The following is a 27,182-nucleotide window of genomic DNA, read 5'->3' as shown; positions in this document are numbered from 1 at the left end:
CAGCACGTATGACAGATTATGGACAAGTTTTGCTCAGACGGACACCACACTTGCCTGTGCTGCTGATTAAAGTGGTAACGCTGTCAGTTTTTAGACCCTTCTTCGTCATGCCGATTTTCATAATAAAATTGCATCGAAGATATATTTTAGAAAAATGTATTAAAGTGGAATGAATCGCTTTAAAAATGAGTACGAGGTAATCGACCGCACAATTCGGCATTGTTGACAATTATGTAACACTACAACTCAATACTTTATACTTCAGATCTATTTACTATTACACATGTGGAATATAACAAGGCTCTCATGAAGAATGTGCCCATTTAAGATGCAGGGGAAAATATCTGTAATTTACATCTTTACATAACATAAGTTCAAGCAACATACATTGTACACTGTTTTATTTATATTTTTTGTTCATTTATTATTTATCCCCCCTCTTACCCTTTACACAGATAACCCTCTCCTGGCCATCGTTTTTCAACCGCTCGTTAGATTTGGTACAGTATTGCATCTACGCCAAGTTTTATTTATCCTATTTTATTTGCCTATCCTTTACTTTTTTGTTTCTTCATGGATTCGTAAAGTTTGTTATTTCCACGTATTGCTTTATCTAGAAATTGAACGGGAGGATCTTTCCGTGTTATTATTTTTTTACATAATATGTCTGTAAGTGTACATCTTTTAGGCAGCGTCATCGCTGAGTAACTTGTCCCTTATGCAGTATTCTATTACATCTGTGCCAATAAAGTATTGTAGTCACCTTTCCCGTAGAATTTGAAAAGGAAAAGACACGTTTATAATTTGTGTATGTTGAGTTTGGAAAATCATTCAAGAGTGCCTAGGGCAGCCACAAAAGTTCCATTTGTACCTCTTGCAAAAGCTTGTGTGGGGCAATTATCAGGGATGCGAGTGATACGTTGCACTTCACCGTAGTCATAATTGAGCAATTCCTTAATGCCCCACTGATGGAGGAGGTAGCTGCATCTCCTATGTAGTGTTGTCAAAATGTTAAGTTGGATGCTGTGTATGCGCTGATGCCCGTCTGGATGTGTGTCTACCGTGTGCACATGTGCAGCCCAACTTGTCGTTTGGGGATGAGGTGAGTCCAAGCAGCGCGAGTTCTAGCGAGCTCACAGGCTGGGTGGCAGAGCCTCGTTCCACAGGGCGCTCTCACACGCTCGTCTTCTCCTCCAATGAGGTGAGGCCCCAACCTCCTCACTGCCCCCTGCCTCCCACCCCACACTCAGCCACTCCACAGAAGGGGGCACTACCCATGGGATGAATGAATGTGGATGCAAGGATGGAGAAAGGCCATATTTAGTCAACTAATCAACATGTAGGCTTCTGGCCTGTGCGGTTTGAAGTGTTCTTGTATGCATGGGGTTTTTTCCTGGGCAACCTGGTTTCCTCCCACATAAAAACACTCCTAAAGGAATTGACTAAACATCTCAAATAGGCCATTCTCCTGTAAACAATTAATAACCTTCTACTTTACTGGATGGTACGATATAAAAAGTATTTTTATCCAAAAACACGTTGTGTACTGATTAGCAGTGGTGTTCAATCCTAGCCATCACAAAAACCAGCAGCCCAGATTTCCTTGTGAGCAGATGTTAGCACTTCTATTAATTTCTAACCCAAGAATATGAATTACCTCAGAAATTTTGCAGGTACTTAGTCACAAGGCCTGGGCTTGAACACCACTGCCACACACATTTGATCATTACATACATTTCCTGAAATTGTAAATGCATGCAATGAGTTCCCATTGAAATAGTCAGGCTTGATGGTACACTGTGCCTGTCTCCCACATTGCTGCACTGTGCAGAGCTTGGACATGATTGATGATGAGGTGAGGCCTAATGAGCTTTTTACATTATTAGTTTTGCTTAGACGATCCTTCATTCCATCAGCACCATTAGGCGTGTGAAGAGGTGGCTTTAAACAGCTTATTTTTAAAATCTGGCTTTGAAAACTTCACACACGCCTAGTCACATCATACTTGTCAATTCCTACCAATCGAAGCGGTTGGCTCCCGATGTTTAAACCCTCCTACCGCATACTGATTTTCAAAGCAAAATTGCATCAAATGTTTTATTATAATAATTTTACAAAGCGACATGATTAGCTTTGAACATCACCACGTGGCATGAGGGTTTACAAATCAGCAGCCTCACACGTATATTGGTGTGGTCGCCGAGCACGCAACGTGTCAATTCTTATCTTTTACATCTTCATTGGTTTTGCTGTAGTGTATGCTCGACGCCGATGCTCCATGGCTCTGTGCTTCCTCTGCGGTGACCGCTGTGCTCTCAATGGCGGCTCTCCTCGCTCCAGATTCTAGATGAGCAGAGCTCCCCCAGCCGGCGTGGCGGCGGGGGCAGTGCCACCGGGGCCGAGTCTCCATCGCCGGAGCTGTGGCCCGTGGAGCACGTCGCTGCCTGGCTCCGGGCTCTTGGCCTGGAGCAGCACGTGCCCGAGTTCACGGCGCGCGGAGTCGACGGGCGGCAGCTGCTGCAGGTCGACAGCTCCAAGCTCAAGGCGAGCAGAATGCAGAGGCCTTCCCGCCACTTGTAACACGAGGCCGGTGGGGGAGGCGGGGATGAGGTGGTGCCGTCCATCACACGGCCCTGAATTTGTCTACCAACTGGCTTCCCCGAGGCCACTTTTGCAACAATGACATAATTGTTATGGTTGTACTAGGAAGAGGTATGAACACTGTTTCAAAAATACAGTGCTTAATAGTTGTGGAAGGACAAACACGTGGAGTACAAGCATGTAAAGAAAATCACGACATTCATCATTAACACTGCCTTATGCCAAAGTATTAAGGGTTCAATGGTATATGTGTTGAGTATTTTAAATTTTAAATTTTATTATTCATGGTATGAATGAAGCTTTTAATGAAATTTGCTTATTCCCACGCTTCAGGCACTGGGAGTAAACAGCTTCAGCGAGCGAGGGCTCCTCAAGAAGAAGGTGAAGGAGATGAGGGCCATGCTGGAGAAGGAGCGGAAAGTGCAAGAGAAGCAGCGGCGTCAGCGGGAGAAGGTGCAGCGCAAGGAACTGGAGCAGAGGCGCAGAGCAGGGCAGGAGCAGGGACCCAAGGAAGGGGGAGGCACAGAGACCACGGCCTGAACACAGTATCTCCTTTACAGTGACCTCAGTCCTACTCGAACTGCCTGTTCATTTCCTATCGGGTCGCTGAAAGCCAGCGTCTTACTACATATGCATCTATAATTGGAGGCTGCTCAAGCAACTAGAGGAAATACCGCAAAGCTTCCATGATTCTTACAGTGTTTATATAGGGTTTGAATGACCCATTCATTCTCAGTTTTTTATTGTCTGGGTTTATGCATAGCCTTTTGAAAAATATTTGTGGCTATACATTTTAATAAAATTCAGCATTTTTGTACAAGGTATTGGCATTTGCTCTAAAATGTTGGCATCAACAGGGAAGCCAGATGTACATTCTGTGGTCCATTAATGGATCAGCTTCATGTGTCCAGCTGTGCCGATATTTGTCTTATAACCAAAATCCACCCGTCCCCCCCACCCTGTTCAGACACGCAGTCTGCATATTGGGACCATAGCACAGACCCAGCATGGTCCAATGGAGGTCTTTGCCAGGCAAAATGTTTATTTAGTGTTTGGGAACAAAAATATCCGAGTCAGTGCATGCTAATGCTGGAACAAAATAAATGTATGCAGACCTAAAACTGTGTACTGTAAATGTAGGTAGCACAAATGAACAAAGTTATGTAAATAATATTATGCAATTACTTTTATTGTGCTGTCTTGTAAATTTGTTTGAAATAGAGTTTACATGTGCTTTGCTGTATCCCTGCACTTATGAAATTAGATTACTGTGAAAATAAGAGAAAAGGGTTTCTTTACCTGAAAGGAAGGCAGCCCCATTATAGACTTCCAGAAAGACATGAAGGTGGTGATTCCTTTACTTTCTATATTGGCCCACTGAATGCACATCTGTGATCCATAATACAGTTTTTTTTTGGGTTAGATCGCGTAAATATATAAATGTGTCGCTGAATCCGCCACCACCGGGCACAGCCAATTAGTTAGGTTTGTCACGTAAACAGAACATGACAAATCATTACTAGTACAGCACACCGGTGTGTTGGAGAGCAAAGCCACAACATTTACAATCTTAAAGTTGGACGTTTCGCCAGTAATTACAACTAGCTTCATCAGGCGACAGCCAGATTTGTGGAGAAGTCTTACTGTTTCGTTTTACTTAAATGTGGCTTTGCTGTCCAACACACCAGTGTGCTGTACTAGTAACGAATTGTCATGTTCTGCTTACGTGACAAACCTAACTAATTGGCTGTGCCGGGTGGTGGCGGGTTTAACGACATATTTATATATTTACGCGATTTAACCCAAAAAAACCTATATTATGGATATTGGTCACGAAAGCCTACGTGTTAAACGCACATCTGTGATTTTGGAGCTTTAAGTCGTTGCAACAGTACGTGATCAAAGGATTTCCTCAATACATTTCCAAGTATGAGGCAGTCTGCAATGCACTCTTTTCATAATGCTACAGTCTTGCTACGAAACAAGCTAATATATTTTACAACTGTCTTTAAAACACCATTTCAAAGTCACGTTGCATTTGCTGAAACTGATGGAACCAGCACAACCGTTGCAGATTCATTATTGTCTTTGCTCTGTAGGCAGTTTATCCGTCTTGTTTATTTCTGATGTCTGTCATCCCTGAATTTAAAACAAGGTATGAAAATACCAACATTTCCTATGAAGGCATTTAAATGAAATTAAATGTAGATCCAACAAAATTAGCACTGGAAATGTTTGTCTCTGCTATGTATGCTTTGGCTGTTTATTGTAACAGAGTGCTCTGCACATTTTCCTTCGAAACTTCACACCTAGCAGGATACATGGGGCCAATGATGGCCAACCCTGGCCCAACTTTGGGAAACACTTTAATCTCGACTAGTACTGACGTTATTGATGAGGATCAGTCGTTGACAGCAAACCTTGGCACTCCTACCAGTCTCTGTTTACGAATTCGTTTTACACTTGTCTCTAAGTTACCATGAAAACAATATCTATACCTGAGCATTGTGAAATTATTTTACTACAAGAAACCAGATTTTTCGCTGCGTTATCTTCAGCCAATATGTATTCATTGCTGGACGAAGGCCTCACCAAGCCATTGACATCTCACGGTCTGGTGATGCACAAGAACTGATTTAATCACCCCATCTCCCTTGTGTAACGTACTTTCGGCTGTGTTACCACCTTTGGCTGCCACTCTGCCATTAGTCTTGACCACCGGTTATATGGGAATATACTGGAAAATTGATCTTCCTCTGGACGCATTCAGCAAATCGAGCACTTTACACATGTTCACCTCTGTACCTGAATTCATGCAATGATTGCGTAGCACTAGAATATTCTTAAATAAAAAAATATTACAAGACGCATTTTTATCTAACCCACTCCAGCAAATGTGTTGTTGGAAATTAAAAAAAACAAAACGCATGTATTTTGGGCAGATTTGAGGAACCATTTTTTTGTTTCTTGTCAGTTCTGCAATGGGTATAAAATGACAGTGTTTAAGTAGTATTACTGAAAAACCTTCAAATGTCAAGTATATATAAAATACAGTATTGCACACGATGACTGTGTTGTCCCAATTAAATTTAAGTGTACTTTCTGGTTAAACACTTGTGTTTGAAATTCAGACCTAATACTGCATCAATATTCTAAATGAATCCAACTGTTTGTCACAACTTGTCCATTGTGAATGTCAGAAATCTTTAACCGTAATTTTGGGGGAGTTTTATTTATCCCAACTGTGCCGGCGTCATGTCTGTAACTCTTGCAGAACAGTTACATCACATGCATTAAAGGAAGGCCCATGGGACAAGATATTACATAATTACTTCTGAGGTCCCTGCAAGTGACCTGTTATTTTGTCTTGTAGCACACTAACGGGCAACACTTTACAACCCTCCGTGATATTGGAATGCTCACCTCGTGATATTCCAGCTGTCATTTTCAGAGAATCTAGCCAAATTAAATGTAGAATAATTTAATATGATGGTGTTGTGACTGGACTAAAATCTTCAATCTCTATACATAACAATCCAATTTAATTAAGGGCAGTCGCCCGGATTCGAACCAGGACTTCATTGGAGCCAGATTCATCGCTCAGACCTCTGAGCCACCTGGCTATCTTAGAGAGTGTGATTTTGGACAACCTAAAGGCATTTAGGACTGATAATTTAGCTGGCTGTGGAAATATATATTAAACAACCACACCTGACAAATTGGTGCTAGATAACACAATAGATTGTTCTGATAAAATCACCAAAATGCTTAAAATATAGTGAAACACCAATTTTAATGAAAAACTAATTTTGCTCGACAACTTTACACTCAGCATAGCATGTAAGAAATACCCCTTTTCAGCTCTGATTAATGTTTACCAGGCCCTAAATATTACTTTCCCCAAAGCTATTTGCTTGGGGTTTCATTAATTCTTGTCAGTGACAAAACACATCCGCATAAGTAAGGAAAGTACAGTGTTTAAATATTAGAGGGATAGAGGGCATATTATATATTAAATTGTATTTGTGATGGTCTGTTTTTCAAGCCTCCAGATGGAAAATGTGCTTATCTGCAGTCTCAGCCAGATTGCTCACATGGAAAACATCGAAACGTGAATGTCGCTTGGCAGTACACTTTACCAAACAAAACTACGGATATTACCAAGTCTCATGTCCCGCCACCCTTTTGTTTAAAGACCAGCACTACACTACATAGTTCACGTTTAAATATTTATGGTGTCACTTGCGCTTGTCATTCTCAAAACAGACCGTCAAAACTGACTTTCTGTCACAGGCTCCAATCTACAGCTTTAAATTATTGTTTGCAGTCAGATCCATCAAATATATCCCAGTAGCTTCCCTCGAGTAACGCTCACATTGGCAAACAGCAAGCTAGGGTGCTTCACCTCCGATGAGCACGGTTGGCTACGTACGGCGCGAAAGAAGTTCAAACATACAGAGTCAATTGGCCATTTGTTAAAAGTGCGGTAGAGTGCTGAATTGCGTTTATAGATGATATCGATAAAGGGATAGTGGTGGGACAGCGGTGGTACTGCACTATGAACCTAGCAACCTCGGCTGCACAGCGATCATCAATGGTGATCTTGGGCGCCCTCTCCCCCAATCCGTAGTGATGAGTGTGAGGAAGTATGCCCAAACAAACCCTACCACCAACAGGGCTTTGGAAGGCCTCCATCCGGCAGTGGATTTCAAAGGGCTCACATCATTATCCTTGATAAGGCCACTGAACGGATCTCATCAATGATTGCCAATGGAATGAAGATACACCCCCGTTGTGATATCTAATGACACTGACAAGAATTGCACGCTTGTCATACGATCTGCAAAACACTGTAATTAAAGCCCATTCATGAGGCGAGTGAGAGGAGACATGACATTAACCACACGCATGTTTGTGTGCTCTCACGCATTTCAACATTTACACAAATGAGCAATTGTGCATTACTACTGCCATCTGTTTCCTCGCTGTAAATATATACTCCTTACAATAAATACGGGGTCAGGCAGTGGTCAAAATGGAAATGTAAAAGTCCCCTTCCTCAGCCTTTTTGTCCTGCATCCCATGTATAGTTCGATATCAACTGTTCTGAAGAGTGCCGGTCAGTATGAGTGTTTTGTGTTTCAAGATATAGCGGCTCATTTTGACCACTGAAATTAGGACACCACTCGTCATAAGCTGCGCGGCCCTGTCAAAGTAAAGTCATGCAGATTGCGATCCTCACTCACACACACACAGCTGCTCCTTTGGAACATAACATTAAACCAGCATGAGGTGGAGATACTGCATGTTTTATTACATCTCTATGTTATCTTTAATCATTCAAAAACCGGTATGATTTGCTATGGATTCAGGCTCTGGTAACAAAACATAGCTCATACCTGCAACTGAGCTTAACAATTTAACATACTTATGCAAATATATTTACGTAAACAAATTAACATTGTAGCACCTGTTAAAATGTAGACACCAATGTTTTAGCCACACGTGTTGTATTTTGCATGGCTGTTCTGTAGCAAAGTTGCATTGCATTTTTGATTTTGTGAGTGAAGGGCCATTGTGAATGTTTGCAGGTTAACTGTTAGAGTTTAAGACAGACGATCTATTTTTATTTTCTAACAGACAATCATCCCCTAATGGCTAAATTGTGACAACTGTACTCATAGCTCTAGTGGAAGCTCAAAGCATGACTGTAACAGACTGATCCGGTAAATAATGACATTGGATAAAATGGCGACTCAGATGTCAGAGACATCTGCATTGTGACTTCACTTACCTCACAGTTATACAAACACTGTAGTGGATGGAACCCCCCTATGCGTAGCACCTGATACTTTAATATTATATATGAAGAAAAAGGGATATGTAACTTCAAATGAGAAGTATTAGTGTACAATAATACGGGTGCATATTATTCGTTTAACAAAAATGTGCAGTCTATTTGCTAAGCCATGTGATCATTTGAACCTGCAGTATGATGTTTCTAAATTACGGAAAACTCAACAGTGCCGTATTCAGCCATGGTAATAGTTGTGCACTTTTGGGTATGTCATCCAGTAATTAGCCATCAAACAACAAAATAGCATAGACATGAGAGCACACATCGGTTTTACCGCACTACTAGCTAAGATGGATGCTATCAGGTATTTGCAATATCAATACCTTTTTCGAGTTTTTCTGTTAACCTAATAACGAAATAATATTCAAACATAAACGATCACGGAAATTTGTCACCATGTAATTTCACAGCTGCAAATAACAAATGCAGATGTCCTAATGCTTGTGGGGGTGGGGAGGGGGTTCATCGCCAATCAAAATTTGAAAATTTTCATTCACTGAACCATTGGATTCAGTTCTACATATAACGCGAGTGGCTTATGAGAAAACTGGGAGCAGAGAGCCCCGTCAGGGGCCGGGCCACCACGGGCCTAGCACACCCACTTGATGAAGCGCTCGAAGAAGGATGGCATCAAGAGCTCATTGTAGTTGCGCACTGAGAAGATGGAGGCGCGTTCGTTGAAGGTGAGTGGCAGTAGGCTCGCGTGGTCCACGTTGGGGCCCACCGCGATTACCGTTGTGAAGATGTCACGCTGGCGCAGGGCCCTTAGCGCCTTCTCCAGATCTTCCTTGGTGCCTCCCAGAGACGTCCCTCCATTCAGCAGAAATACGAAGTTGACCTCGGCGTTGCTGCGCACCCCCTTGTACTTGTTGGCGGTGTTCTCTACTACGGTTTCTATGGCGTTAACAATGGCTGGCATCAACGAGTGTGCTGAATCCAGGTAATTGGCTTTCTCAAGACTCTCCACGATTTCCGTGAAGTTGGCCGAGAAGTCAAGATTGACGGATTGCTCTGTTTCACCACCGTACTGCAGCACGCCCAATCGGGCACCTTCGCTTCTGCTGATCCTCGGAGTGGAAGCGGAGGAGGGAGTCAGCTCAATTAATCTCATCGCTTCTGTGAGAGTCAAAATCTCTGCGACGCTTCTCACAAAATGCTTGGCCTTGTTGAAGTTGTTCATGCCAGTCTGCTCGGAGCCATCCACCATGAAGAGAATGTCGACGGGACGGTTATTGCACAGGGCCACATCCAGCTCTGCAGTTGTCAGGAAAAAAAAGTTGATGCACATCAGATATGAAATGGACGAAGTTAAATTCAAATATTTCACACTATCCTTATTAACAAGTGTTTTAACACGAGTAAGGGTTTTCTTCACACTTATTTGCACATTACCAAAGCATTACATATTTCTCAGACCCACCTGGACCACACTGAAGCTTGGGGCACACAAATTGAGGATCTGCAACAACAAAAAACACAGTTAATGCAGCTCTGCATGTTTCTCACTGAGTATTTAAAGATTACTTCAAAGTCAAGTCAAAGTGATTTCTTGTTCGTAAAAACTCAGGCGGTGCTTATCTCCCGTTTACAGCCTTGAGCCAATGGTGGTAATTCCACATGCTTATGGAAGGGGCAGGTCTACCCATAGGACAACTACTGTTGACATCCTCACAAAGTGGTAACTATGTTATCTACCCTAGAGGGATGATTATAGGCTGAGTCAACTCCCAACCAGGATTTGAACGTACATAAACTCTATGTTCATTCTTTACGTCAGACAGAAGAGGTCATCATAATCAAAAGCATGCAATTTGAAAATGTTCACTGTTGGTGACGAATATTGTGTATTTGTCAGATGGGATGGGATGCATCACCAGGACAGATGAGGTGCTCTGTTTCTGAAAGGAATTCCTCTGCTAAAAGATCAGTAAACAGGGAGATGTTCTTGACATGGTTAGGGTTGTTGCAGGCAATGGACAAGAGACTCTCTGTGTTGGCTTTCTCCTGGAACATGTCTCCAATGCCCAGCACGTTGACGCTCACACCAGCACCGCACAGTGACGTGAGCCTATTTTCATCATCACGGGGGTCGTACCGCCCGTCGGTAATCACGATCGCGAACACCTGTGCACCAATGTGAGAAAAAAACATCAAGGAAGACTGAGGATATTTAATAAAATATTGTTTGCCTTTATATTGTGCTCTTCATGTAAGAAAAGTTTTGGAGCACAGGATTTAGCCGAGGGGACCCCCTAATAACAGCTTGTCTCTGTGTGGCACAAGGTAACTCAGTGGCAGCCTGTAAGTGGGCACTAGACTGCCAGTATGGAATGACGATTGCTATTTCGAATTTGGCAAATTTTGCCCAAGATAGCGTCATACATAATGGCCTTCTCTTTATAAATGACGAAATGGAATCTTTAACACCCACTTTAAAGCAGATGTATTTTTACGTTTAATATACCTGCAATATTATTCAGGTGGGCCTTCGGGATTTAAACTACAATCCTCTAAAACAAGTGGCGAATGCACCACTGCTGAGCCATGTCACCGACCTCATGAAGCAAGCAAAATTATCAAGCAAAATGTTGTTGAGTCCTACAATACATAATTAATGAACCACCTCTTTTTAACTCTAGTTTTGATAACTTTTTGAAGGAAATTAATTTGTTAACAATTTTTATATCACGTACACAAAGTAATAACATTTAAAAAATTGTTGATGCTTAAGTCATGAAATGTTCGCTCAATAAAAGTGCTATTGCTCAGTAATGACATGTCACGTAGTCTATTGCATCTGAATATTTGTATAGATTAGTCAAACGAATAAAACAGTTTCTCTGCTCCTCTGGATATCACTTCTGTTGTGATAACCAGTACACCATAGCAGCATCCCTTAGATAAGGACACATTCTGCAAAGCAACAGATGGTCACGCACCTTGACATTAGCTCTTTTCCCATTGTGCACCAGCTTATCGTAAGCAAACTTGAGGGCCGAGGGAGTCCATGTGCCACCAGCAATCCACTTAAGGTTCTTCACAGCCGTTTTAAACGAGGACAGGGAGTTGATGTCAGGGTCAGACATGCTGATGGCCTGGAATGTGCCGTCGTGACTGTACTGCACGATGCCCACGCGGATGCCTGCGCGACAACGTCACGTTGCCACCACTCACGTTAGACTGCGGCCTGCTCGAGGCGAGCGGGCAATTTCACAGCAAGCAGTGAAACAGAATTATAATATGTATTTATACTGGATGAATTCGATGAGCTATACATCTATTTTTCACAGATATCCAGTAGGGGCAGGAAAGAACGTTACAACAACAAAGAATACAAAAACACGATAGTAAGTGCAAAGTACAAGAAAGGTAAACAAATCACCCAAAAACATACAAATAAAACTAAGCCATCCCCATCCTATCAGGCAAAGCCCACTGAGGTATTCATTTATTTTTCAGAAGCGACCTGGCCAAAAATGACAGTTAAACAAAGTGGCTTACAAATGTGGATATTTGTATCAGCAAAATCAAAACCAGCAGTGCCGCGCTGTCATGTATTGTTAGAACATCCACAGGCTCCTGAGCAGCTATGCTATTGCAGGAAATATAAAGCCCCATGAAGGAGCGTGCAGGCTTTTCTTGGCATGACTTGCTAATCTGTTAAACATTCTTGGAGACATTCTTAGAAGACTAGAACAGTGCAGCTGGGTGCCTGCGCAGTACTTGAATTTGAGTCCCATGTAAGACAGAAGATGATCTGTCACATGTTCCACAAATTCTTCCAGATGAGGCTTATATTGAGCAAATTAAGTGAATTAGTCAGAGCAGACATGTAATCATTATGTCCACATTAAATATAGCTTTAAAAAAAGTATATTGATTATCATACTATGTGAAGGATTGGTAACCGGTGCAATTATTGCAATTAAATCAGTAAATCCATCTGACTGTCCAATGGATGCGTGGCATATGTTATCTGACCCCTTGAAATAGTGGCTTCTTGTCTCAACAGTCTCTTAGTCATTACAAATAATGGTCTGCGACTGTTTTCCTGCAGGAGTGGTTTTACATTTCGCTTCGGTTGAGAACTCAATCCATAATATCTTATTTTACAAACATATTTCATGTTTATCTATATATATAAAATCGCAAATCTGTCTGTCTGTCTGTGTGTGTGTCTGTGTGTCGCCGGACCATACGCAGTTTCATTGGACGACCGGCGTGGACCACGGCGGTTGCCCCTGGCAACGGGTAGCGACGCATTCGCTGCGGGGTGGACGCCATTTTTAATTCCCGTTAAAAATATGCGCACGCATTAACACACGACTCTGAGGTAAATTCATCAAAGTTTCACGTCCTCTTCACTCCCCCCCCACCCCAATGTGTGCACTTACTATTATAGGGTCGGTAGATAATACAATTATAGCGATTAGACAGTATTATTGTAGCGCGGGGGGGGGGGGGGGGGGGGTAATGGCTCCAGTACCCAGCCTCAGCCGGGTGGGCAATCTAGGCGAGGCCGGAGGTCTGCACGGTACTAGGCCTCGACACCCCACCCGTGTCAAGCGACGACTTTGTGGTATAAACTCGATATACCCAGCGTTGCCCGGGGGGAAAATACATTTAAAATCTTCTGAAAACTTTCAAACATTACATAACAATGAAATTTGTGTATATATGTAAGGTTATTAAGAAATATATTTTTCACCCGGGCAACGCCGGGTACTTCTGCTAGTGTAGAGATAAATCTGCTAAGTCAGTCCCATTGCTGAAATTCAAGAATGTTATTTAGATTAAAATGTCAGACAAATCACTTGAACTGGTAATTTCACATATCACCTTACCCATGACTTAAACGCTTAATAAACAGCATGTTCTCAAAATAATACCACGTATTGTTTATAAAGATTGGCTGGACTCTGGTGGTGTACGGCTGTTACCTGAAGGGTCGGTGGCATTTTTGGCTAAATTTCCCAGGCGGCTCACAGTGTTAATGACAAAGTTCTTCTCAAGGGTGAAGTTGGATTGCCCTATGCTCTCTGAGCTGTCCAGCACAAATATCAGATCGACCGGTCCGCAGGTCTTCTCGCAGTCTGCAAGACAATTAGCATGGTTGGCTATGTACGGTGCAAAAGAAGGTCAACATACATACATATGTAGCGACTGTTTCATGCATTTACGTATTGTGCCCCAGCCAAACAAAAAAACAATAAACTCGGTGACTAAATAGTTTCCCACAATTACAATTTTCAAACTTGGAAGTCCCAGAGACATGCGATTGATTTATTTAAGTAGCACTGTTCCTTACCACAGCATCCACACGTCTCCCGAATCATGGTCATCACGTCACACTCCTGGACAGACATGCGAGCGTGAAGGAAGACCAAGACATCGCTGCTTTTAAAATATTACTTTTAAGCTCCACATTACACCACATGCAATCGAAATGCAGGCATGAATGATGTACCGTGAAAGGTCAGTGACTCACCGTAGTACCTGGTGACCCCGGCATGCCTGGTAAGCCCTGCACAGAGATAACAATAGAATATTAACCAAGCAATATTTCTAAGTTACATATTTTATGGATACATCTCATTCGAGAGGTATTATAATCAGGCTTACCAGCCACGATTTAATTCATAAACATGAGCATGCCACTTGGTTGTATTATCATTGACAGTGTATGCTGCAGTCCAGTGTTATGGAGGTGTCCCTTACAACAGGTCCTTTGGGTCCACGAAGGCCTCTATCGCCAGTCTCCCCTGATGGACCTGGATCTCCCTGAGAAATAAAAGTAAAACATTGATCAAATAACAGTATCCAACTTACGGATGAAAATACTCTTGCCAACTAAACCTTAAACCTGATCTTTTTAAGAGAAAAAATGCATTACGGAATGTTTTTTTTGTAGAATTAACTTTAAATGCTGTTGCCAGGCCACAATATTCCATACTTAGATCTTCCAGGCGTCCATTTATAAAGATTCACTCCAACTTTCGTGGGTTTGCATTTAGTGACAGTGCCACATTCAAATGAGGAGCAGAACAGCATTCATCTCCATTGGCAGATGTACGTATGTATGTTGAATTTCTTTTGCACTATACATAGCCAACCGTGCCAATTGGAGGTGCGGGAGCATCGAGCCGGGGTGAAAGTCCCACACGCTTATGACGGGGCCCAGTTTATTCAAAGGGCAACCACTAGTGATGTTACACGAAGTGTAAATAATTTTGATAACCCCAGTGATGATCGATTAAATTTCACTGTGCATCACAGTATTATGTTTGCAGAAAATGTTTAACAGCATCACATTTCTTACCTTCTCTCCCGGAATCCCCTTCATCCCAGATGGCCCCTTTGGTCCACTAAACCCTCTTGCGCCCTGTGTTTGGTGAGCAGCACAGAGCGAGCACCTTCATTGGGAATGGCACTAAAACACTCAACCATCAACCATCAATAAGTCTCAGATGTGTTGTGCAGAAATTGTCTTCAACATTCCGCTCGTAAAAAGTGTGCTGCTGTCACTGCGCTTGTATAGAATAAAAATCATCGTACCGGGAGTCCTTTTGTTCCAGAATCACCTGAAGTACCCTGAGCAGATTGGAACAAAACAATACGCATCTTGGTATATACGCAGTCTGTCGTATAATATCACAATATTTATGTCATTTAGATCTTCTTCTTGATTTGAAGCTTTCGTGACTGCAGGAATCCATACTCTTTGGTTCTTTCGGTAAAGTCACGTAGGTATAAAATAAAATAAATCACGACGTTTCGGGCACAACACAAGCGTCCATCATCAGGTGGGAATGTCAATGTTCTGTTGTAAGCTCCCATGTACTTACAGGCTCGCCCCTTGGGCCAGGGAAGCCGATCCCATCCCTCCCAGGGTCTCCCTGTTATAAAGGAAACACACAATAACAAAATGTTATGCTCCCTTTGACTATTATATTTTGCAATGCGCCAGGACTAAGACTGATAATTCCAAAACTTTCTGTCAATGAGCTTTCGTTGACCATGAAGAGCTTTTAAATGTGAATGGACAAAATAGCTTGTTTTAGTTGTGCAATGCTCGGAATCTTCTTCTTTTGTGCAGCATTTGAACAGCAACTGACAATACGTTGTGCCTGTGCATTGAGTCTGGTGATCCACAGTGGAGTTTGCGTGCAGTGTGAGAGTGAGAGCTGGAGCTTATGTGCAGTGTGAGAGTCGCGTGTGGGTAGTGCGAGCATGAAAGCCGGTGCGAGCTTGGTGTTAGCCAGTCCATGCCTTCACGCCCTCAGGACCAACACCTCCACGAAGGCCGGGCTCACCGGGGTCGCCACCACTGCCCTGCGCCACAAAAACAACGTGGAGTGAGCGGCGTGCACCTCCCGTACCCCCCCCCCCCCCTCCCACCGACAATCAAACAGCTCATATCCCCTTCACCAACCCACACTAACTGGCGTGGTGAAGTATGGTAAACCCCACCCCCCCAACTTCATGACCTAGAAAACACTCGTTTCTGAAACAATGCTTCCTGGTGATGTTTCTTTACCTCACACACAACAAACACAGCTGCACATTAAGATGGGTGATAAGGAAATGTGTATTAAAGTACCGGTATGCACTACTTTTGAGGTATATGTTGGGTGATACAATATAAATGTGTGTCTTGGAGTAACTCGCTCACTGTTTCGCCTTTCGTCCCATTCCCTCCTGTGGGTCCCCTCACTCCTGGGAAGCCTGGGTCTCCCTGTGACACAGAACACAGACATCCCTTATCACACCGCGCCAAGCACTTGGGTTGGCTGTGTGATCCGGGTGCCACAAGTAAAAATGTGAAACTTCACAGACGATGAACTCACAATCTCTCCTGAATTGCCTCTCTCCCCAGGGAGACCCCTCGAACCATCCGGACCAGCATCTCCCTGTCACACACCAAGAGGGCAACAAGGCTCCTTTCTCTCAGCCACAGAGTTAATGCAACGGGCAAGAATAGGCGTTGTAAATAATCAGACGTGACAACGATCTGTCCTCACCTTCTCTCCTTTGCCCCCATCTGGGCCTGGTGGTCCAAATGTGCCAAGGTCTCCTCTGTATCCCTGCATTCACAATTTAACACGTGTCGAAATCCAACACGTTTACCAAGTAATTTTTGCAAGTCGTGTTACCAATTAACTTATGAATGTTGAAGCTAGTGTCTGATTTAATAATCAAATAATGTAAATGTGCTTGGCATTAGAATTACCTATTGGGAAATGGTAATGCTGATTACAATATTATGAAGATGAAAAGGGAAGCCCGCTAACCTTGTCGCCAGCGGACCCTTTTGCCCCGGGCTTCCCCTGCACCACACACACACATCATACGATCACACACGCACAACTTCAGTCATGGGTTATGTATGTACTAAATGTTGAACTTCGTACGTAGCCAACCGTGCTAATTAGAGGTGTGGGGGAAGGGCAACAAACTAAACACAAAAAGCAGTTCTAAGCAAATTAGTTTTAAATCTAGATTTAAAAGTGCATAGCAACCAGCGGCTTAATATGCAATGCGTCAACAAAAACATGGCCAATTTGACACTTGATTCGTGTCACCTGGTCTTTTCCACGCACACCTGCGCCTCTTCTCATGTTGGAACCAAGAGTTGGGAGTGACTATGTTTCTTCTGCTTACAAACTTCCACGAGTCTCTCCTCTTTCATCGCTTCTTCCCACTACACACTTACCTACTTCTCTTCCATCATATCTCCTACAACTACAAACCAATCTCCAAATATCACGACAGAGTATTTGCCTTTACTCTTTCTACCAGTTGTTTCATTCTATCACAAACTTCTTTAAATTCCTCATCACTCAGTTCTGAATTTGATGCATACACTTGGATGATGACAACATCCCTTGGGTCCATGCTGGTCTTCAACCATAAATCTTGTGTTGATCGCTCACAATTTGGAAACAGATTTCCCCATTCTGTATCCGAGATGACTGTGCCACATCTCTTACTTTGCTTTTCCTCCAGAGAATATCACTTTAAAACCATCGCCCCAAAACTCACCCAACACCTCCGTCTCACCTCGCACAATCCAGGTGTGTTCAACAAAGTTTAAAGACGACAAGGCAATCAAGTTTGATTCCACATATATCAAAATAATACTAAAGGTATTGTACATTAGAATGCAAGAAAAGATGGGAGAATACATTAAAAATGATGCTCTCAGGAAAGCGTGCGGAATACAAGCAGCGATTGGAATGGTGAGAACAGTTTGAAAAATGAGCCAAGAAAACAAGAGGTGTTTTATATATTTTGTTGATTTTGAAAAAGCATTCGAGTAAAGATGGTCAGAGCTTACATAAATATTGAGTGAACTGGAGCAGACTGGGGAGACCAAGGGTTGATATGTGAGTCAGATAGTGGTGGACATAGTAGCTCTAGTGAACAGAGTAGCTGCTGGACAAAGTAGTTGGTAAACAGAGTTGCATGGACAGAGGAAGCTGATGGACAGAGTATCTGGCAGACAGAGTAGCGGTGGACAGAGTAGCAGTACACAGAATAGCGGTGGACAGAGTAGCCTAGGACTGGAGGTGGGATTTCTTGACGAGTGGCCAGCCAAGGCTGCCTGCTTATCTCTTATTCTTAGGTTTTTTCGGTAAAGTCACGTAGGTAAAACATTAAAATTATTATTTGGTTCTTTCGGTTAAGTCACGTCTAAAGATAAAATAATAAATTAAATTAAATAATAGAATACGACGTTTCGATTGCAACACAAGCAATCATCATCAGGTATAATGAAATAGCGACATAAAATCTAACCAGAAAACTATAGACAGACATATTAGCAGACAGATATCACCAAGATACATAGCGGGAGCAACACAGGTAACAGAGAGGGGTGATCGTCTCTGTGGGGTGGCCTTAAATAGACAGAGGGGGGGGCGGAGGCAGAGAGAAGGAAGGGGGGTTAGAGAAAAAATTTGCAAATCAATGAGTGGTCAACAGACGTGGTGCTGCACGGCAAGTAAGCCTGAAAATCAGGAGGACACACTAAAATTAAATAACCTAGTAAAATATCGAAATGTAATGTAATACAACACAGAGGGTCGGTCAACACACAATTAACGCATAATATTCTATTATTTAATTTAATTTATTATTTTATCTTTAGACGTGACTTAACCGAAAGAACCAAATAATAATTCCTGCAGTCACGAAAGTTCTAAAATTAAGATTGAACCACTTCTACGGGGAAGTTTTAAGCTTATATTTTTTCTCTCTCTCTCTGGCGACTTGTTTTCTCTGCCTGTGTCCTCTTTAGAATGTTCACACTTAAATTCTAACTTAGCAATCTTTGAAATACGTAATCAACCAGGCTATGCGTTAATTGTGTGTTGACCGACCCTCTGTGTTGTATTACATTACATTTCGATATTTTACTAGGTTATTTAATTTTAGTGTGTCCTCCTGATTTTCAGGCTTACTTGCCGTGCAGCACCACGTCTGTTGACCACTCATTGATTTGCAAATTTTTTCTCTAACCCCCCTTCCTTCTCTCTGCCTCCGCCCCCCCCTCTGTCTATTTAAGGCCACCCCACAGAGACGATCACCCCTCTCTGTTACCTGTGTTGCTCCCGCTATGTATCTTGGTGATACCTGTCTGCTAATATGTCTGTCTATAGTTTTCTGGTTAGATTTTATGTCGCTATTTCATTATACCTGATGATGATTGCTTGTGTTGCAATCGAAACGTCGTATTCTATTATTTAATTTAATTTATTATTTTATCTTTAGACGTGACTTAACCGAAAGAACCAAATAATAATTCCTGCAGTCACGAAAGTTCTAAAATTAAGATTGAACCACTTCTACGGGGAAGTTTTAAGCTTATATTTTTTCTCTCTCTCTCTGGCGACTTGTTTTCTCTGCCTGTGTCCTCTTTAGAATGTTCACACTTAAATTCTAACTTAGCAATCTTTGAAATACGTAATCAACCAGGCTATGCGTTAATTGTGTGTTGACCGACCCTCTGTGTTGTATTACATTACATTTCGATATTTTACTAGGTTATTTAATTTTAGTGTGTCCTCCTGATTTTCAGGCTTACTTGCCGTGCAGCACCACGTCTGTTGACCACTCATTGATTTGCAAATTTTTTCTCTAACCCCCCTTCCTTCTCTCTGCCTCCGCCCCCCCCTCTGTCTATTTAAGGCCACCCCACAGAGACGATCACCCCTCTCTGTTACCTGTGTTGCTCCCGCTATGTATCTTGGTGATATCTGTCTGCTAATATGTCTGTCTATAGTTTTCTGGTTAGATTTTATGTCGCTATTTCATTATACCTGATGATGATTGCTTGTGTTGCAATCGAAACGTCGTATTCTATTATTTAATTTAATTTATTATTTTATCTTTAGACGTGACTTAACCGAAAGAACCAAATAATAATTCCTGCAGTCACGAAAGTTCTAAAATTAACATTAAAATTAATAAAAATTAATGAAAGTAAAATAAAATAAAATATTTTATTTTACTTTCATTAATTTTAATGCTTTACCTACGTGACTTTACCGAAAAAACCTAAGAATATGAATCCTTGCAGTCACGAAAGCTTCAAATCTAGAATTGCTTATCTCTTTTTCTCGTTCAATGAACACTGAGAAGCGACAGAGCCAGAAGCATGGGGAAAAAGTGAATGAACGTTACAATATCTGTATGAAGGGATGTTTAAGTCAGCCTGATCTGTGAATGGTAACGATTAACTGTCAAGTAAAGAACAATATTTAATTTAGTAGAGAGCTTAAACAAAACGGCAATAAGATTTGGTGTGAAGATCAAACATGGGAAAAGCAAAGCTGATAAAAGTATTAGGAAATGGAAGAGGAGATAGGACAGACATCTTGGTTAACATGCAATGACTTGTACTGGCAAATCTATTCTGGTATCATGGCAAAATTATCAAATCAGATGGCATATGCTTCAAATAAATTAAGACAAGAAGAGCGATGGAAAAATATGCATTTAAAAAGAGTTCTTGATATGAATGTAAATATAAAATTGTCAAAAAAATATGTGTGTGGAATGAAACAACGTATGCCATCGAAATCATGGACAGCAGAAGCAGAGGATGTTAGTAGACTGGAACATTTAAAGTTATGGATTTATAGAGGAAAGGAAATTATCAGTTGGGGATAGAAAAAGAGGACAAGCGAAGATGTATTTGGGATAATTTTACAATCAAAATAAGAGAAACGAGTTGAATTGGGCATATGAGAGACAAGAGCTCAATGAGAGAAGTTCATTAAGCCGCACGGGAGGGAAGATATCAAGAGCCTGGAGGAAGATGTTGTTGGATGTGTTAAAATAAGAACTTGAGGACATGAAGAGACCACTGCGAATAATTAAACTGGTTGTTTATTTGCATGTCTTAAAGCTTATCTGCATTCCAAGTAAAAAGGGCATTTTTATTATTTTTCATTATGACGCATTATATATTGGCAGTATGTGGAATTAAGTTTTAAACAAAACAAGATTATTTTACAAGTGAATGGCATGAATTGAGATTTTCACCTTCACCCCTCTGGCGCCAGGCTTGCCTGGGTTTCCTGGATATCCCGGAACTCCCTGGAAGAACACAGATTCATCCGTGCGTCACACACACACAAACCTCTGTGAGCAGAGATGACACCAGACAAAACTGGCAAGACACTGCTTAGCTGAGATGATATTTAAAAGGAGACGGAACAAGACATAAGAGCTTACTTTTTCTCCTTCTGTGCCATTCAGGCCCCTGGGTCCACTGCTTCCCGGCCGCCCTGGGTCTCCCTATTCACAAAAGAAGAATAGACCACACATAGTGGTTATTCGAACCACAAATCCCTGATCCATTAATGCCACCACAATCCATGTAGATTTATGAGATTGGGATTGATAGAAAGTGTGAACGCTGTGCTGTAGTCAGCCTCACCTTGTCACCCTCATCGCCAGGAGTGCCTCTGATTCCCGCATTTCCCAACCCACCCTTCGGGCCCTGCATGTCAGGAGGCACATTGGTGAAGCGGCACCACAGTATGGCCAACCATCAAAGTGTCACTGCAACATGCAATTGTTTGTCCATCTTCAAACGATTACCTCGACTTATTTATACACCTATTATGCAGAGCTTTGCAAAGTATATGCACAAAAAGTAAGACTACAAAAAATGCGAGTATATTTTTTCAACTGATGTATGGGATTTTTAATAAGTCTCACCAAGTCACCATTGTCACCCTTACAGCCAGGGCTGCCAATCCGTCCAGATTTCCCCTAGAAGGGAACATCGCCACACACAGTCACCACATTTGATTTCTCGCAAAACCTCAAATAAAAACGTGTTATATTTGAACAATACCATTATATTGAAATTAAAGTTGATTAAAACGAATTTGAAGAGCTAAATGAACTCGTAGCTTAATGATGTTTTCTGGTTGTAAATAACGTCGAACACATGGTACAACCCAGTACAACCAAAGAATCCCACGCAGTGGTACTGAATTAAGTTGATTTATGGAGATGCGATAAGAAAACGTGACAGTGGGAAGGGGCGTCATTGTTACCTTGGCTCCATCAAGCCCATTGCGACCAGGCAGTCCGGGTTCTCCCTAAACAAAGACGTCACACGGATCGCAACACATGGTCGTTTGTAGTGTTCATTGAAAAATACCAAACTTGACATGTGTGCGTTTTCTCAAAGAAACATACTTACTTTCTTTCCAGATTCCCCATATTCTCCCTGGAAAGGACACACCACAGTGAAACATTAGCAAACAATGTGAACGACTATCGATATTTACAGTACTGCTTTACATCATGCAGTCTTTAGTAATGTGCATGACCACAAAATGTGAGACAAATGCAAAGGACATAGAAAATGTAACAGCATGTATTTTGCATGAATGCACTGTGTATGCATTTACTATGAACAAAACATCATACATCACCTTCTCTCCTTTAAATCCAGCCATACCCTGCACAAAAATGAAATAATTGATTAATAAAAGTGAAAACACTCGTTATTGAAGCAACATGTAAAGTGAATTGCATTTTATGTGATAGTGCGCCGAGACTTACCTTAGGTCCTGGGAAACCCAAAGGTCCTTCGATACCTGGATCTCCCTAGATGTGAATGCAAACACATATAATTAGCATCATACAGGCAACAACACACATATGATACATGCATAGCACACAGTTACTCATTCATATGCACACGTGTGGAACTGAAACACACGCACGCACGCACGCACCGGGTGAACGTGTGTGACCACTGCCGAAGCTGTGCATGAGAAATGTGTGTCCTACCATTGCACCATCATCTCCTGGATTTCCAGAGTCCCCGCGGTTTCCTTTCTCACCCTGCCAGAAAGAGGAAGCCATGCTCACGTCAGTGTTTCAAGGAACAGAGCAGTACAACATAACTATTGCAGGGTGGTGGCATGGCCTAAGCTGGCACGCCCAGAATATCACTCTCGGTGTTTTAACCGTCACATAAATCGCAATGTCTACTTCACAGTGTTTGAGTTCATTTGATTTGTTACATGTTTCCTGGCTATATTAAACGTGAGATCTATGTCTAGGTTAGCAGAGCAGCAATAAAAACCAAAGACAAAAATCAATATTGCAGAGAATTATTACAGGGTCCTTCAGCAAACAATGTATTTGATGGTCATAAATCTTCTTCTTCTTTCGTATGGCTGATGTAGATGCAGACAACATAATGTGAGAGCAAAAGGTGCCATAAAAAGTAAGCCCTGTATTTTGGTCTAATGGAGATATAAAGAGGAGGAGTAAAGGGAGGAACCAAGATGAAGATGAGCAGCAAAGGTATTCCAGAGAGCAGCAACTTGGAGATCATTTTTATCTAAGCTTTAACAAATGTATTTTTTATAGGAATAATAAGGCACTTCTGACACTATGGGTGGGAGTTCTATTGGGGTGTGAGGGAAAACCAGAGAGTGAAGTGGTATAATATAACAATATTTTTTGGGCTAGATTAAAAAGCTAGGCAGTAGATGGTGTCTAATGGGCAGGATGGTGGTTTTACTGTGCAGTATTCAGGCAGAGTCGAGGTGGAATCCAGAATTTATTTATGATTTTTTTTTTCTTGTTGGCCATGTTGGTCTTGAAAGACATATTTGAATCAAGAACAGTGCCCAGATATTTAGAATTACTGATCTGCTCAATAAAGAGTCTAGATCCACAATGTGAATAGGTGGCAAAATAGGTTTTGAACAGCCAGAGAATAATAAAACTTTGGGCTTTTTAGCGTTGAGGACCAGTTTTAGGACATTGACTTGAAGATTTTAAAAGTCCAATAATTGCTCCATAGAATTTCCGGAGGTCATCAGGGCTGTGTCATCAGCAAATACGCTAATGTCAGAGTGCAAAGTAGAGATGCTTAGAAAATAGGATAGGGCCAGGCACAGAGCCCCGAGGAACTACCTTAGTAATGCAGTGCTTTCAGATGTATTTTTGCAGACATTTTGATTAACGCAAATTACTCAATTGGGAATATACATAGAAATGATCGAGTGTCAAATGTCACTCTTGCAAATAAGGCTATCCTAGTCTCTTGAATTCTCATCTGGGTAAACAACATAAAATTGATTAAGCTTCAACGAAAATATTTGCAGAAACAATGTGTCCTCACCTTTCTTCCTTTGAACCCTTTTGGCCCACCTGGCCCTGGCATCTCCACGCATTTCGATGTAGTTCCTCTGCACTGAAAAGAGAAACGTTTCACATTAGTCTTGTTCCAAAACAAAGCATGCACACAAACCCGCATCTAATTAAAAGTTGCTGCTGCTCCTTTCTACGTAGTATTGTTACGTGATGTTTGGATCAGCTTACATTACAATCATAAATAGGAAGTTTCCTGTTGTACCCATTTGGCTTTGTGCTATATTCTCAATAAAAAAAACACTCTGCCCTTGATTATTACCTCTATGATGCGACTGGTTCTTTTTGCTGTCAGTATGGAGAGACATATAATGGCTTAAGAGTTTGCGTTTAAGGCGTTTACTACCACATTTCTACCAGTGGCATTTCAAAATATTTTCTGGGCACTTTTCCCTAATTGCACCTCAACTCCACCCACTTTTGGCTCTTCTGCAAATTTGGCATGGGAAGTGATGCAATTGGTGGGTTTTACGTGGAATCAGCTGCATTAATTTGTTCGTTTCTGAATCTGCTTGTCCTAGTGAGGATCGCGGTGGCAGGATGTTGAGTAGGGTGGTCCAGACCTCCCTTTCTCTGGCAATGGACTCTAGCTCCTCCTGGGGAATTCCCAGGCATCCTCAGGCCAGCTAAGCAACATAATCCCACCAACATGTCCTGGGCCTTCCCCGGGGTCTTCTCCCAATGGGATGTGCCCGGGAAAGTTCCAGGGGGATCCTACCGGATGCCTGAACCACCTCAATTGCCTCCTCTCGATCCGGAGGAGCAGCAGCTCGACTCTGAGGCTCTCCCGGATTACCGAGCTCCTCACCCGATCATAGTGAGTGAGCCCGGCAACCCTGCGGAGAAACCTTATTTCGGCCCCTTGTACCCGTGATCTCATCCTTTCGGTCATTATGCAAAGCTCATGACCATAGGTGTGGGTGGGAACGTAGATCGACTTGTAAATCAAGAACTTTGTTCGAGAACTCAGCTCCCGCTTCACGACCATGGAATGGTACAGCGCCCACATCACTGCGGATGCTGCACCAATCCGCCGGGCGATCTCCCCCTCTCACTTACCATAATTTATGAAAGATACCCCAAGGTACTTAAACTCCTCCACGAAGGGCAGGTGTTCCCCCCTCATCTAGAGAGCACACTCCACCGTCTCCGGGGAGTCAACCATGACCTTAGATTTGGAGGTGTTGATCCTCATCCCCGCCACTTTACCCTCAGCATCAAACCATTCAAGTGCACACTGGAGATCACAGACTGACGAGGCAAAGAGGATAACGTCATCTGCAAAAGGCAGCGACGCCACCTCCATGCCCCCATACTAGATACTCTCCATACCTCAGCTGCGCCTTGATATCCTGTCCATGAAAATCACAAACAGGAGTGGAGAAAACATGCACCCTTGGCGGAGTCCAACACCCACAGTGAACGGCTGATTTAATACCAAGAATACGGAAATAGAGGGACCGGATAATACACAAGTCCAGCATCGGTACATCATACTCCTGCAGCACCTCCCACAAGACATTCCAGGGAACATGGTCATATGCCTTCTCCAAGTCTACAAAGCAGAGGTAAACTGGAGAACCACTCCCATAACCCCTCAAATAACTGTGAGAGGGAAAATAGCTGGTCCATTGTTCCACAATCCTGATGGAATCCGCATTGTTCCTCCTGAATCTGAGGCTTGACCAGTGGGCACAGCCTCCTCTCCAGCACTTTGACATAGGCTTTACCTGGGATCCTGAGGAGTGTGATCCCTCTGTAGTTGGAGCACACCCTCTTGTTTCCTTTCTTAAAAATGAGGACCACGACCCCAGTTTACCAATCCAGAGTTACTGTACCTGCCTTCCATGCAACATTGAAGAGGCATGTTAACCACAAAATTCCTACACTGCCCAGCGCTTTTAACAACTTGTCCACCCCAGCAGCTTTATCACTACGAAGGCCCTCGACCGACGCAGCGGTTTCAGCAGATGCGATGGATCCAACACACCCAGCTGTTTCCAGGGCTGCCTCCTGAGACGAGGGCATGTCCACCGGGTTGAGGAACTCCTCAAATTGTTTCTTCCACCTCTCGACTATCTCCTTAGTTGAGGTCAATGTATGCCACCTTGACTGAGAACAGCCTGGGCCACGTCCTGGATGGTTTGCCAGAACTTCTTTAAGGCTGCCCGGTAGTCCTCTCCATGGCATCTCCAAACTCCTCCCACGCCTGGGCTTTGGCTTCAGTGACTGTTACTGCTGCCACCCTCAATTGAGTCAGGATACCTTTTTTCTGAGCATAGCTCAAAAAGCCTCCTTCAACTTGACAGCTTCCCACACCACTGATGTCCACCAGCGGGTCCTAGGGTTGTCACCATGACAGGCACGAACTGCCTTGAGGCCACAGTTTTTCGCAGCTGCATCGACAATCTAGGTCCTGAACATCGACCACTCAGACTCAATGTCCATGACCTCCCCTGGGAGTGTAGAAGTTTTCCCGGAGGTGGAAGTTGAAATCTTTCTGCACTGGGTCTTTCACCAGACGTTTCCAGAAAACCCGCATAATTTGTTTGGGCCTTCTACGTCTATGGCTTCAAGTCACCAATTAGACCATTTCTCTGTGGTGTTCCGCAGGGATCTGTGCTTGGCCAATTACTTTTTAGCATCTACATGGCACCATTGGGTATTCTGCTACAGCATATTTTCTTATCCTATCATTGTTATGCAAATACTCAAATTTATAGAACGTTAGGACCAACCTATGCAACAGCATCTATCTGCATCACTAACAGTTGTGAATTCATGGTTGCACCAAAAGTTTTGCTACTAAATGCAGACAACACTGAAGCCATACTCATCGGCTCCCTTCGATATCTTTATAACATTGGTTCGCCCTTGTTTGTTGATTAATGGTCACGATGTCAGTCCCACATGGGAGTTCAGAAATCTTGGCGTTCAATTTGACCAGTCATTATCCTTTGAGGCACATATATCTAAGGTGGTTAAAATATCCTTTTTCCACATAATAAATATTGCAAGAATCCATCAC

At 42.5% G+C, this 27,182-nt stretch overlaps 2 protein-coding genes across 3 annotated transcripts in view; one reads left to right on the top strand and one right to left on the bottom strand.

The window, feature by feature from the left end:
* The window catches only part of LOC144717913 (neurabin-2-like), a 30,786-nt gene extending 27,506 nt beyond the window's left edge, over nt 1–3,280 (top strand). The window contains exons 17-21 of the mRNA XM_078593720.1: nt 456–500; nt 1,079–1,201; nt 1,832–1,855; nt 2,341–2,544; nt 2,935–3,280. Coding sequence (XP_078449846.1) covers nt 456–500; nt 1,079–1,201; nt 1,832–1,855; nt 2,341–2,544; nt 2,935–3,141 — 603 coding nt within the window. The 3' untranslated portion in view covers nt 3,142–3,280. The remainder of the gene's footprint in view (nt 1–455; nt 501–1,078; nt 1,202–1,831; nt 1,856–2,340; nt 2,545–2,934) is intronic.
* Nucleotides 3,281–7,894: 4,614 nt separating this feature from the next.
* Nucleotides 7,895–27,182, bottom strand: part of COL6A2 (collagen type VI alpha 2 chain) — a 32,697-nt gene continuing 13,409 nt past the window's right edge. For both annotated transcript variants that reach the window (XM_078593684.1, XM_078593693.1), the window contains exons 6-31: nt 24,126–24,197; nt 22,778–22,831; nt 22,547–22,591; nt 22,417–22,443; nt 22,182–22,208; nt 22,033–22,077; nt 21,689–21,742; nt 21,405–21,467; nt 21,200–21,262; nt 21,008–21,061; nt 16,750–16,785; nt 16,480–16,542; nt 16,306–16,368; nt 16,131–16,193; nt 15,728–15,790; nt 15,304–15,354; nt 15,014–15,049; nt 14,778–14,840; nt 14,177–14,239; nt 13,947–13,982; nt 13,767–13,812; nt 13,399–13,551; nt 11,398–11,600; nt 10,333–10,582; nt 9,879–9,917; nt 7,895–9,712 (exon numbers count right to left, since the gene is read on the bottom strand). In XM_078593684.1, the coding sequence (XP_078449810.1) occupies nt 9,048–9,712; nt 9,879–9,917; nt 10,333–10,582; nt 11,398–11,600; nt 13,399–13,551; nt 13,767–13,812; nt 13,947–13,982; nt 14,177–14,239; nt 14,778–14,840; nt 15,014–15,049; nt 15,304–15,354; nt 15,728–15,790; nt 16,131–16,193; nt 16,306–16,368; nt 16,480–16,542; nt 16,750–16,785; nt 21,008–21,061; nt 21,200–21,262; nt 21,405–21,467; nt 21,689–21,742; nt 22,033–22,077; nt 22,182–22,208; nt 22,417–22,443; nt 22,547–22,591; nt 22,778–22,831; nt 24,126–24,197 (2,397 nt within the window). In that variant the 3' untranslated portion in view covers nt 7,895–9,047. The remainder of the gene's footprint in view (nt 9,713–9,878; nt 9,918–10,332; nt 10,583–11,397; nt 11,601–13,398; nt 13,552–13,766; nt 13,813–13,946; nt 13,983–14,176; nt 14,240–14,777; nt 14,841–15,013; nt 15,050–15,303; nt 15,355–15,727; nt 15,791–16,130; nt 16,194–16,305; nt 16,369–16,479; nt 16,543–16,749; nt 16,786–21,007; nt 21,062–21,199; nt 21,263–21,404; nt 21,468–21,688; nt 21,743–22,032; nt 22,078–22,181; nt 22,209–22,416; nt 22,444–22,546; nt 22,592–22,777; nt 22,832–24,125; nt 24,198–27,182) is intronic.

The sequence above is a fragment of the Lampetra planeri genome, chromosome 1, assembly GCF_965212315.1.
Source record: "Lampetra planeri chromosome 1, kcLamPlan1.2.h2, whole genome shotgun sequence".
NCBI classification, from domain to species: Eukaryota; Metazoa; Chordata; class Hyperoartia; order Petromyzontiformes; family Petromyzontidae; genus Lampetra; species Lampetra planeri.
Note: the sequence above shows the minus strand (reverse complement) of the source record. Positions and strands in the feature narration are given on the sequence as shown.